Here is a 13,986-nt window from a genome sequence, read left to right as displayed (position 1 = left end):
CTTTACTATTGAATTTATTGTTTAGTTCTTTAAAAATGCAAAGATGTTCTGCTTAAATTCCTACATATTTAAAGTGCATAGCATAGCAATGATAGGTCATATATACTAAGTAAATACTTATAAAATAGATGGATAAATAAGAATGCTTTTAATTTTTGTAAAGTATATTAGTGTATTTCACTTAAGAATTTTCGTATTGCCTCTTTAAATAAGAATATTTAATGAAGGATTCTTGCCAGAGAAGATCAAAACAAAATTTACAGTTTTTAAAAATTGTAGCTGTTACAAATACAGAGAGTAGGTTAGAATTACAAAAAACCAATAGCCCTCTGGGAGATAACAGGTTTTATTTCAAAACACTTTATTTCTTTGGATAATTGTAGTCTAAGAATCAAAACAGAAACAGGTGAATGATAAAAAGAAATAAGCAAACAGGAAAGCACGCGCTCTCTTTTATTAAATGAGAATTTTTTTTCACTTAGTGGAGTTCCTTACAGATTAATCCAAAATTTGGCTTACGTGAGTAGAGTCATCTTTATTTTACTAGATGGTATTCCTCTTTAGGTTTTATCATTCATCCATTGAAATGCATCTGGACTCTTCAGTTTTGGCTGTTATGAATATGTTTTATGGTGATTGATGTCTAGTTTTATACCATTTAGAACATATTGTATATAATTCCAAGTCAAAACATTTGTTATGTTGGTTTTTCTTTTTGCAGCCCAGGATATGGTCTGACTTAGTGTATGTTCCATGAGATCTTGAAAAAATTATGTACATGCTGCTGTTGGGTGGGTCTTCCCATATGTGTCAGTAAGATCTTATTTGCTAACTTTGCTCTTTCAGTCTGTATGGCTGTTGTAACAAATTACTACAAATTTGGTGATGTAAAACAACAGAAACTTATTCTTACAGAGTCCTGAAGGTCAGAATTTAAAATCAAAGTGATGAGGGAGCATAAGGCAAGCTGAGGGCAAAGTACAGGCTAATAGCATCCCGCACCCGCAGGTGGGATTTGGGCGCTATTTCTCGGACACTCCTGGCTGCCCAAGAACAAAGGAAAGGAAAGAAAACAAATGGTTTACTGATAGAGATCACAGTCATGCAGGATAGGAGTCTCCTTCAGTTTAGAGATAACTTAGTAAACTGCAAGAAAAAGACAATCTTATCCATACTCCAATCTGCAGAAACCTATAGACTCCATTTCCTGGAGCCCTAATATCACCCTCATCAAGATGTAAGGGGGTTTAAGTGTTTGCCATGGTGATGTGGGAACTTAAGACAAATGAAAAATTAAATTCCCTTACTGCCTACAGCCCATTGACAAGTCCTTGAAACAGGCAGAGTGACCTCCCTCTAGGAGCTTAGATGCCTCAATGATGACACTGTGCTGGGGCAAAAGGGAATCTTGGCTTAACATTATCCCACCCCACCTCCCACCCCCGCCTCCCCGGATCCTGTGAGTCTCCTTACTTAAAAATTCCTTTGAAAACCTCCTTTATCCTTAACCCCCAAGTATATGTTGGCAATCATACTTCAACATATGGCTGCTGATATACATCTGAAGGGTCTCATGACTGAGGTTTTACTAAACGGTAATAAATGGAGTTTTCCTAATAGCAGCTAGCCCACCAAGGTCCTGGAAACCTTGCTTCCAAAATTCCTTAGAGACTTAAACTGTCCCTAATCCCCTTTCAACCTGAAGGTATATAATCAGTCACCCTTCTCAACCCCAGTGCAGCTCTTTCTGCCCACAGGTCCTGTCCCCATGCGTTAATAAAATCACCTTTTTGCACCAAAGATGTTTTCAAGAATTCTTTCTTGACTGTCAGCTCTGAACCCCACCATCACCCCAGAACTGCACCAGAAGTATGGATAGGGCCATGGACTCTGCAGAGGGTCTGGAGGAGAATCTGTTCTTTGACTCTTCTGGCTTCTGGTGGCTATTGGCACACCTTGGTGTTTCTTGGCTTATAGTTACATTACTCCACTGTGTCTCTTCCTCCACATCGTTATGTGCGTGCCCGCACGTGTGTTCACACATAATCTCCCTCTGCTTCTCCCTTATAAGCACACTTGGGATGAGAGCAGATGGTGTTATAATTTTTGTTTCAATCATTATATCTAATTTAGACAACTCAGGAGAAAGATACTCTGTGGTAAGAACCCATATTCCTAGTTTTTCGGTTGTTTTTTTTTTTTTTACCCCTTCCTGATACTCTAAGATTCCTTCTCTTACTATCTTTCTGTTTGAAAATTTTTCTTTGCCTAGACTTTAAGGGTAGGTCTGTTAGGACACAGACTTTTAGTGTCTCTTTAGCTGCAGATGTCTTTACTTTCCCTTCATTCTTCAAGAATAGTTTCCCCAGATAGAGAATTCAGTGGACAAGTCTTTTCTTTTGATATTTAAACAACTGTGCTACTTTCCCCTGGCCTCCATAGTTTCAGATGAGAAACAAACTTCCATGCAAATTAGCGTTGCCTGTAAATAATGCATCCTTTCGTTAGGGATACTTTCAAGATCTTTTCTCTGAACTTAGTTTTTAGAAGTTTAATTAAGGTGTGTCTTACAGTGGGTTTCTTTGTGTTTATCCTATTTGAGGCTCACATAGTTTGTCGAACCTGTGGATTTATATTATTAGTCAAATTTGAGACATTTTCAGCCATTATTTTTCCAGATGCGTTTTCATTCCTGTTCTTTCTCCTTTCCTCCTGGAACTGCCATCATAAAAAGGTCGGATATTGTCGTCGTCATTATTGTCGTTGTTGTTGTTCTGCAGGTCCTTATAGCTCTGTTCATTTTATTTTATTTTTTAGTCTATTTTCTCTCTGTTCATGTTGAGTAAATTCTCTTGAACTATTCTCAAATTCACTGATTCCCTCCCGTGTCATCTTTTTGAGCCCACCCAGCAAATTTTCTATTTTTTGGTGCATTTTTAAGCTCTATAATCAACATTGGTTATTTTTATATCTTCTGTTGCCTTACTAAGATTTTCTAATTTTTTATTCCTTTCAAAAGAATTTATAATTTCTTGTTGAAACATTTTATGATGGGTTCTTTAAAATTCTTGACAGATAATTCCCATGTCTGATTCCTTTCAGTGTTGGCATCAACTCATGGCCTTTTCTCATTCAAGATGTGATTTTCCTGGTTCTTATTATGATGCTTGGCGTCCTATTATGTCCTGGATAGTTTGGCTATTATGTTACAAGACACCAGATCCTATTTAATTTTTTAAAAATTTTAACAAGCAGTCACTGTGTTTAGGGTTGGCATACAGGTCCTGGCCTACTTTTGTAGATAGTAGTTGCAATGACAGTGTGATTTTCAGAGCTCACATGGTCCCATTTTCATCTGTTGAGTTTATTTTATGCTTCCAGGGTTCCCACTAGCCCTTGTTAATGCTGCTTAAGGGAGAAGAACCAGCTCCCAGAGGAGAGATGTCCTGGTGTCTTCATGCAAAAGAGGTTTTTTTCATTCATGTGGGATATGAATACTTCCTGACTGGGCCCTTGTGGCAAGATCCTTCTTGCTGGTGGTTCCAGCTGGGCAGTGCCTCAGGAGGGGGCTTGAGAGAGGGAGAATCTCAACTCTTGTGAAGATACAGAAGTTTTTCAGGCTGGCCATTTGTTTCCTACTTTTGTTTTTTCCTTCTGGATCTAATCCTTCGAAGTGAATATTACGCTATGAGAACAAAGACCTCTGTGGACACCAAGGACATATCATTTTGTCTGTGCATCCATAAGTTATATCCTAAAGATGAAATCACATATAGAAGTAATTTTTTACTACCCTGCTATCAGTGGATAGGCATACAAGTAACTATTTCATCTATATCAAGAGCAACAACTTCTATCTTTTCTCATGCCTATTGTGAATATCTCAATAAGGTTACTTTGCCATCACATTGGTTTACATGTAGAATTATTATTGTCCCTTCTGGCCTTGCCCAACATCCTTACCCATCATGCTTCTTCAGTGACTTAGAGCATGTCCTCTGGGTTTAAAATGCTGACTTTGCTGTTTATTAGCCTGTGCGTTGTTAGAAGGCCTCCAACCTCCCTAAATCTGTTTAAAAAAAAAGGAGAACAGTAATAGGGTACAGTAAAATTTAACAACATGTAGATTAAGTACTCAGCACGGTACCTAGCTGATGGCAAGCACTCAGCAGATGTGTTGAGTTAGCTACAGGCTCATCCTCATCAACATAATTATCATCTCATCTCTATCTTAGAGATAAAGAAACCAAAGCTTTGAAAGTATAAATAACTTAAGTTGGCCCATTTAAATGTCGAGAGAACTGGAATTCAAATCCAGGTCTGACTGTTTCCAAATCCTTCTTTCTTCACCATGCTGTAAGCCTGCTACCAATGATTGTCTTCCTAGACTTGAGTCTCATGGGAGCATTGGTTAGTCCACATTCAGGATATGTGGAAATACAGAAATGTGTAGTGTGCAGTTACATGAGCTACTCAGTTTTCAATCACTTCTTGGTTAGACTGGTAAATGTTAGTACAGAGATATCTGTGCATTAAAATAAAAATGACCCAGGTAGTTTAACAGAACCTGAGCACCAAGATTTCTAAAAGGATGACTTTAACCTTTTGCCCCATCCAATACTCCTTTTTATTATGCTTACCAATTTCTGAAATCTGACAGATTTAAAAGTTTATTTTTCTTATACCTCATGCTCTTTCATTTAAACTTCAGTGTAATCTGAGGGGGCACCTGGGTGGTTCAGTTGGTTGAGCGTCTGACTTTGGCTCAGGTCATGATCTTGTGGTTCGTGAGTTCGAGCTCTGGGCTCTGTGCTTTTGACTCGGAGCCTGGAGCTGCTTCAAATTCTGTGTTTCCCTCTCTCTCTGCCCCTCCCCTGCTTGTGCTCTGTCTGTCTCTGTCTCAAAAATAAATAAACATTAAAAAATTAAAAAATAAATTTTAGTATAAGCAGGTATAAAACAAGCTGGAAATACTTCTCAGAACAATTATTTTCTCTGTACTCAAACCACAGTCTGCAGTCTTTCGAGAGCCCATGTTGCATGAGGGAGCTAGAAGTGTCTTCTTCATGCTCTTCTCCAGTCCCCTCCACCATACTGTGATAACTTGGAGAAGGGGGATCTTCCTTTCCCCTTTTATGTTTATCACCCAGTTCGAGTAAGTAGAAAACAACATATATATCAGTGAGTAAATGAGAGGATTATGCTTAAAAGGATGAAATACTGAGCACTAGCAGAAATTTTTCACAAGATAAAGCCAACGTTTGATTTCGTGAAAAGTACAGCATCAAGCATGGACTCAATTGTATCTCCTTCCCCATACTAGATCTTGATGAATGGCACAGGGGGAGCAAAGTAAGACATAGCTGCAGGCCTACCACATATTTGTTCTCTGCCTCTAGTTTCATCCACCAGCCTAACTACTTCATGCTATGAAGAGTCATGGAAGATACATTTATTGAGCACATTCCATGGGGCCGTGGAAGGTGACACAGGTTACACGGATGGGCGGTCTCTGCTGGCCAACTCGTATGCTGTTCTTTCTAGGTCATTACAGCCCCTTTCCTCTCCAGGTGTGATCAGATACCTTTTTCTGACCCAAATAACTATATTCATATTGCCGCCTCCTATGTCTACCTCCTTTCCTGCCTCTGCTCCTTTCCTTGCAGTGTTCTGTGGGGCGCTGAGCAGAGATAGCATAAACCTGTGTTCGCTGATGGGAAACATCAAACGTCCATTCCCCAACTTCTCCAGTCCAAGAGCACAGAAAGGAGGGATGGATTTAAAGTACTACTTCTTCAGATTCTTTATCTTATTAGATGCATTCCATTAGTGCTATTCTGATTTGCGGGGTTTATTTTTAGCCTGTGTTGAATATGCTAGTTGAGTGATAGTTACTTCCTAGTAATAGTGACTTAATCATATCTAGTATAAATTTCTGTTTTTTAAAAAATGTTTATTTAGTTATTTTGAGAGAGACAGTGTGCTCACCTGAGCAGGGAAGGGCAGAGAGAGAGAGAGAGAGAGAGAGAGAGAGAGAGAGAAGAATGAGAGAGAATCCCAAGCAGGCTCCATGCTGTCAGGACAGAGCCCCCATGCTGGGCTTGATTTCAGGACTGTGAGATCATGACCTGAGCTGAAATGAAGAGTCATAGGCTTAACCGACTGAGCCATCTAGGTTCCCCTAAGTTTTTATTTTTAAGATCAAGTGGATTATTCCCTAATCCAGTCAGTGCGAGAACTACTACATATTCAAAGGTCTACAAACTGTTTGAAAAATGACTTACGTAAGGCTAAACAATAATTTTGATTTATTTTAATCTTCTGGACTTTTTCCTGAGTCTTATTTTAATGACAATTGAATGTAGTTATTTTGACAGATAGATTTATCCTAATTTTATTATTAAGCAGGTTGAAAGGTTTTGAACTGACTCCTGAGCCCGTTTCATGATGTGCCTGAGTGTAATTTCATCTTGAATAAAAAATGTTTTCCTGCTTCATTTCTCATTGATCTCACTCTTCATCTCACCATTGTCTTTGGAGAGTGGCAGAGTGGGAGATAATAACAAAGATTTCTGTTGACAACCATGAATTTTTACGCTGGCTGCAAACCATATTTAAATATGCTTATATGAATGCAGAAATTCAGCATAGCTACTAGCACATTTCATGTTCCTCCTCTTCATCAGCGTCATAAATAAACTTTTTTGTGAACCTACTTGTATGAAGAGCACTGATGAAAATTTCATGTTAATTTTGCAGGTGATGGAAGTCAAGGGACAGATGATCCATGTTCCAGAGTCAAATTCCATCTTATTCTTGGGCTCTCCATGTGTGGACAAGTTGGATGAACTCATGGGCCGAGGGCTGCATCTCTCAGACATCCCTATCCATGATGCCACCCGAGATGTCATTCTGGTTGGCGAGCAGGCCAAGGCCCAAGATGGCTTGAAGAAGAGGATGGATAAACTAAAGGCGACCTTGGAAAGAACTCACCAGGCCCTGGAAGAAGAGAAAAAGAAAACAGTGGATCTTCTGTATTCGATTTTCCCTGGTGATGTAGCTCAGCAGCTGTGGCAAGGACAGCAGGTGCAGGCCAGAAAGTTTGATGATGTCACCATGCTCTTTTCAGACATTGTTGGCTTCACAGCCATCTGTGCCCAGTGTACCCCCATGCAGGTGATCAGCATGCTGAATGAACTGTATACCAGATTTGACCACCAGTGTGGATTTTTGGATATTTACAAGGTATTTGGGTTTAATTGCTTGTACACAAGTACTTTTTAATAGTAAATTAAATTGCATGGGTATAATTTTCTTTTGGTACTTAAACTTGATAGTAAATGATGGAAATCTCTTTAATTTAGAAATTTTATACCAAGTAACAGGTATTTCTGCTTAATGAGTGAACTTCCATTGTGAGTCAATTCATAGTATTGACATACTATAGGTAACCAAATCATAATATTGCTCAGTAAGGAAAACTTCTACAGATCTAGTTCTCTACATTCATTATTATTACAGAATTTAAGTGCTGAATTCTAGGCAACTTTGCACAACATCATAATTAGTCTTTCTTAGAGAACAGGATTCTAATATAAACTAAGTATTGTATTTTGACAGTAAGAAATAAGTTATGTTAAAATATGCATTGCAGTATCAGTTATATGATGATTAATCGATATTTGGCAGTGCATTGTCAAATAACTCTCTAATTCTAAAGGGATACTTAGAAATGTTCTAGCTATTACCAAATGACCAGTGGTTTTTAGTGGAAGCATCTTAATCTTCCAAGCTAAATAAAGGAAGAGCTTTGAAAATGGGTCACCATTTTTTGGTCTGATTTGGTGAACTCCTTACTATTTTCTTACTAAAAACTGCTATCTTGAACAATTCAGAATCATATCTACCTAATGAATAATTCTGTAACTTTACATAGAATTTCACGTGGATTACACAATGTCAGGGTATATGGCTTTTTTATATAAAGGACAGAAAGCACTTTTAGTATAATTAACAGTAGTGAACTGTAGGCTTTTATTTTCTTCCTTACTAAACCATCTAGACTGCTACTTTTTTTTTTTTTCATAGCATGATCTGCACGTAAGAAGACTTGGAAAGAAACATTGTAGTTTGATATTATTATCCCAGAGGGTGTTTTCATTAAGGTGTCTCTCCTTTGGAGAAAGGTGTTCTTTAGTGCCATTATGTATAATGTGTAGCTGCTGCTAAATATTTTAGTGAGTCTCTTTGGCAAGGTGAATTTTCAGTGTTTGGTATATGTGCAGGATTTGCCTTGTACAGAAGTTCTTATAAATTATCTTCAACTTCCTTATAATTTATTGTTACATAATGTATGGTAGACATAGCCAAATGTCTGATCTTAAACCAGAGAGACACTACAATGAGTTGTCACTGTTACACTCAGTGATTTCCAAAAGGTAGAACAGATTGGCCTGAATTTGCCAGCATATGCCTTTCTCCAGGCTGCGGGCTCTACTGCACTAATCTTAGCAACCACCAATCTCCTTCCTCTATGAACCCCTGATTTGCTGTGTTAGCTTTCTCCAACCAAAGTAGTCATGTTATTTTGGCTCTAAGCTTTTACAACTAAATGAGATACAGATAAATGATAAACAGATAAACAGATTCTCCTTTGAAAAACCAAAGGAATCCTTGATTTAAATGTAAGTGTCAAGGTTTTGAGAAAAGAAGGTATGTGATACCTTCTGAGGGTACCACAACAATTTGAAGGTTTAAAAATACAGATTTCACAACATCGTGTTTCCTTTCCCTTGAAATAAGCTAGGATACCCCACAGAAAAAAATATGGGAATATTCTGTGTGAGCCTCAAATTTTTCCATATATATATATATATGGTTATAACCATATATATATATATATGGTTATAACCATATATATATATATATAACTGCCCATGGTGTGCATATATATATATATATATATATATTTATGTTCCATACAGTGATAAAAAATTATCAGCAAGTTTTAACTTATAAAATGGATCTACTATTTCCCTGATGCTCAAGACTGGGCTTTCCATCTTTGTGTGTGTGTGTGTGTGTGTGTGTGTGTGTGTGTGTGTGTGTTTATATCTATATATATCTAGGGGCGCCTGGGTGGCGCAGTCGGTTAAGCATCCGACTTCAGCCAGGTCACGATCTCGCGGTCCGTGAGTTCGAGCCCCGTGTCAGGCTCTGGGCTGACGGCTCAGAGCCTGGAGCCTGTTTCCGATTCTGTGTCTCCCTCTCTCTCTGCCCCTCCCCCGTTCATGCTCTGTCTCTCTCTGTCCCAAAAGTAAATAAAAAAAAATAAAAAATAAAATAAAATATATCTATATATATCTATATCTATCAGAGAGATAGAGAAAGAGAGAGAAAGAGAAACAAACATTCCTGGTTCACAAATTCTCTTAAACTGAACTTGTTTGGAAATTTTAGCAATAAATTATACAGTGATATTATTTTAGGCCTGGTGTTTTTAACATGTCTTTGATGCCAGTATGTGTATGTATCTTAAATAGGTATCTAGGGCAGCTTTGATGTCTCCTCAGGTTTATAAGGGTTGAATTTAGGGTTCAGACAAGGAAAACATTATGTGCTGAAGCCAGAGTGATGATGGCATGGCCACACAGAGGGAAAGACTAAATAAAGAAAGAATATTAGCCTTGTATAGGATAAAACAACATACATTGGGAGAAACACATTAGGAGGAATATAAAGTAGAAATCCTCTTACATGCCTAATCTGAGATTTCTAATCATCATAAGCAGACCAGCTTATTTTCTAGAAAATTTACACAGTGCTCTTTTGTACCATGAGCTATCTGCTCATTTTTTAATTACTATTGAAAAAAAATTCCAAAGGTGGTACAGTTCTTAAAGGACCAGATACCTGCTGATTTCATAAAATTAAGAAGACTTTTTGCTGGACTTAAAGTACATGTAGAATTTTTCTGGAATAATCATACCATGAGGAAAAATATGGTGGAATCGACTTTTTAAAAAATTTTTTTAATGTTTATTTATCTTTGAGACAGAGACAGACAGAACATGAATGGGGGAGGGTCAGAGAGAGAGGGAGACACAGAATCCGAAGCAGGCTCCAGGCTCTGAGCTGTCGTCACAGAGCCTAACACGGGGCTTGAACTCACGAACCGTGAGATCATGACCTGAGCCAAAGTTGGAGGCTCAACTGACTGAGCCACCTAGGTGCCCCGTGGAACCCACTTTTATATTGGAAATGTGAAAGGAAACCAGGTAAATCTGAATACCAAGAAAGACCTAGAGACAGTGCCCCACAGGGGGGCATTCAAAGCCTGCTATTGCCTAGTGAGACTCTCCTTTCCAAATTGATGGTTGTCCTTTTCTTGATCATGTTATTATTCCATGCTTTCCTATCGTTAGGGAAGATGGTGCAGTGATGGACTCTAATTCCAGGGTTAGGATTCAGCTAAATTAGGCCATAATGAGGAGTAAACCTTCTGTAAAGAAGGAGGTATAGGAGGAAGCTAGAGATTTTAATGGGCATATTACTGGCATTGAGAAAATTAAAGCCTTTACAGCACTTGGCTGCCAAGATGTCCCAGGTATATGGATACTAAGTAAAAGTTAGGTAAATTGAAGGAAGCATGGGTTATAATTTTGATCCTTTTATGATTAGAAAAGCAAATACTTAGTAAAGAGTTGGCATAAATAATGCACAATATAACATTTTGCTCCTTGGGTTTTATATGGTATAGGGGATGAACAAAGAGCCAGTATCTCTAACTTTTTAAATCATTGGCATATAGATGATGACGATGGTGGTGGTGGTGGTGGTGGTGGTGGTGATGATGATGGTGATAATGACATTAAATAATGAAGGTTTTGCCTCATTTTATATTTTTATCTCTGGCAAACCCATCACTTAGAAATAAGGGATAAGCAAGGAGGGTAAGTGAGCCCTTAGTTCTCCGCTTTCCACTTAGGCAACAGTGCAGCATCCCAGTGCTTTCTTAATGCTCTTCATAGAGTTCTCATCTTTACACCTGCAGCCACTTTTTAAACTTCACTTTTCTCCATTTCTGTAACCTATAAGGTTCAGATACTAAGTGTGTCTACCTCAGAGTTGTTTTTCAATGAGCTGATCCCTGCAAAATGCTTAGAACAGCAACTGCTCCATAGTAGTAAATGTACATGGTAGCCACCATTGTTAGTTTTCAGACAGGTATATCTGGACATACGGGAATATGCCTCATGTGACTGCTTTGTATGTTTTGGATATACATACCAATAGCGCATCCAGTGTGTGTGAGAAAAGAATAAAATATCTAACTGCATCTCCCATGACTAACATGTTGAGTTGTTTCTTGATCTCCATTTTCAGGTAAGGAAATGGAGTTTTAGAAAGGTTAAAGAATCCAGACAGTGTGACTCAGAAATCAGAATATGAACCACAGCTTGTCTGGTTCTAAAGCCTACAATATTGTCACAAGTCTGGGCTGTGATCTATTCAAAGGTAAAATAATAATAATAATAATAATAATAATAAAAAAGTGGAACTGTTGTTAAAACGATGTTACATGATCATCATGTCAGGTGATGAAGAAAAATCATATGACCACTTTGCCCAAATCTGTCCAATTCCCTTCCAGGAGCAAGTAGTTCAGAGCTTTGAGAAGCTGCATTTAAAAGTTGGGGACTTGGGGCGCCTGGGTGGCACAGTCGGTTAAGCGTCTGACTTCAGCCAGGTCACAATCTCGCGGTCCGTGAGTTCGAGCCCCGCGTTGGGCTCTGGGCTGATGGCTCAGAGCCTGGAGCCTGTTTCCGATTCTGTGTCTCCCTCTCTCTCTGCCCCTCCCCCGTTCATGCTCTGTCTCTCTCTGTCCCAAAAATAAATAAACGTTGAAAAAAAAATTTAATAAAAAAAAAAATAAAAGTTGGGGACTCTTGCCTCTGCCATTCTCCTTTTTTGGTCAGAAACCAGTAGCATCTTCTCTCTTAATTTTATGGATAAATAACATGCCGGAAATGGTACAGTGGGATCAATGATCCCTAGTGTAGGCAAAAGGCAATATAATCTTAAAATAATAAAATTGAATAAAAGCTGATTTTTAACATCATTTTGCCAAGGCATCCCTTAAAGAATACCAGTAATAAAATCCTTTCCTCTTTTGTGGTGGGGGTAGAAGGAGCATTTCTATTGCAAACTGAAAACTTGGTTTGCAGCTGTCAGTGAAGTTAAACATTGAGTAACACTGCCAGGTTTGGGTTGGGGAGAAGGGGTAGAAAGACACGATGCAGCGGCCAGAAAATGCCAGGAGCCGATCTGTTAGGTCAGGGAACCTGATGCTGAGCATCTGAAGAACAACACAAAGTTCATATTGACAAGGGAATGCAAGTAGTTTAAGTTCAAGTGGAAAAGCTGTACAGCAAGGTAGGAAGGAACAGAAATCCAGACTCATTGGGGAGCAAAACCTTGGCACAGAGCACAAGGAGGCTGGATTACAGGAACCAGAAACCAGGCAGTGTGTCCAGGCAGCAAGTATGAAGACAGGCATCAGGCCAAACTGATACAGAACTAGAGTCTTCCCTGACCAGCACCAGCATTAGAGCCAGAGGATGCATAGGACCCCTTGGTAGAGTCAACAAGTAACCAAATATGGAAACCTCATCACAGGATGTAGAGATGTCCACTGAGCTTTTATAAGTTTTTCTTTAAATTTATTTATTTATTTTGAGAGAGACAGAGACAGCGCGAGTTGGGGAGGGGCAGAGAAAGAGGGAGAGAGAGAGCCCTGGTCAGGTTCCGTACTGTTGGAACAGAGCCCCACAGGGAGCTAAACTCACAAGACCACAAGATCGTGACCTAAGCCGAAACCAAGAGTCAGTCTCTCATCTGACCCAGGTGCCCCCACTGAGCTTTTAAATGCTGAAACAGGAATTAGACCCACAGAGATACTAGAGTTAGCAGGTTAATTCTTTCCATTCTTGAAAGTGAGTAGAACATATTTGGGGACATTCTTGATGTGAATACAATTTGAAAATTGCCAGGTAGCTTGAGTTCTGAAAATCTCTGAAGGCCAATGGAGACACTGTTGACTTTATAACCTCCAAACTTCTGTAAATACATTACCAATAAAAAGGGCTAGAAAGCCATTAACATGATATACATTTCACATAATTTATATAAATTGTTCAGTCTGCCTATTAATTATACACTCCTTTTAACTGTAACTCCTTAACTACTATGTGGGGAAAAGCCTGTACATTCTAAAAATGAATACAGAATGCAGAAGTGAACAGTGATACATATCCGCAGTAGGAAGGTTTCCTACCCAGTAGCAGACGGTCAGTGGTCAGGTGTGAGTAGGCATGTTGTTAATACCCCAGGGAAACTGAGAGTCATGTATCCCTTCAGATTCAGACGTTTTGGTGAAGACTGCCCCTGCTTTGCGTGGGTAAGCTAGCGGTTTGTAAATTGGGCAGGTAGCTGTACCAGACTGGCATCCCCATCTTTAACCTACTTAGTAGGAACTGAAAGCAGACGTTTCGCACCTGAAGTTACCAGGCCACACAACTCTATGCTTTGAGAATTTTGATATATCTTGTGCCACTATGGAGCTACTAAAGTCTTTGTTCACTGGCCCTGCAGCCAGCTTTCATAAAATTAAGCAGGAGCTCAAGGCTATCAGTCTAGCGTGAATGTGATTCTGCAGGAAAAAAATACCCAAGTGCCTCCTTTCCCCCTTGTTTTATTTTATGATAAAATAGCCTTTTTTTTTTTTAATTTTTTTTTTCAACGTTTATTTATTTTTGGGACAGAGAGAGACAGAGCATGAACGGGGGAGGGGCAGAGAGAGAGGGAGACACAGAATCGGAAACATGGTCCAGGCTCTGAGCCATCAGCCCAGAGCCCGACACGGGGCTCGAACTCACGGACCGCGAGATCGTGACCTGGCTGAAGTCGGACGCTTAACTGACTGCG

At 39.0% G+C, this 13,986-nt stretch overlaps 1 protein-coding gene across 3 annotated transcripts in view; it reads left to right on the top strand.

The window, feature by feature from the left end:
* GUCY1A2 (guanylate cyclase 1 soluble subunit alpha 2) overlaps nucleotides 1–13,986 on the top strand; it is a 331,514-nt gene that overhangs the window by 190,338 nt on the left and 127,190 nt on the right. For all 3 annotated transcript variants that reach the window (XM_047877979.1, XM_047877981.1, XM_047877980.1), the window contains exon 5: nucleotides 6,760–7,245. In XM_047877979.1, coding sequence (XP_047733935.1) covers nucleotides 6,760–7,245 — 486 coding nt within the window. The remainder of the gene's footprint in view (nucleotides 1–6,759; nucleotides 7,246–13,986) is intronic.

Source organism: Prionailurus viverrinus, chromosome D1, assembly GCF_022837055.1.
Source record: "Prionailurus viverrinus isolate Anna chromosome D1, UM_Priviv_1.0, whole genome shotgun sequence".
NCBI lineage: Eukaryota > Metazoa > Chordata > Mammalia > Carnivora > Felidae > Prionailurus > Prionailurus viverrinus.
The sequence above is the reverse complement of the archived record's forward strand: the minus strand, read 5'-3'. Positions and strand labels throughout refer to the sequence as shown.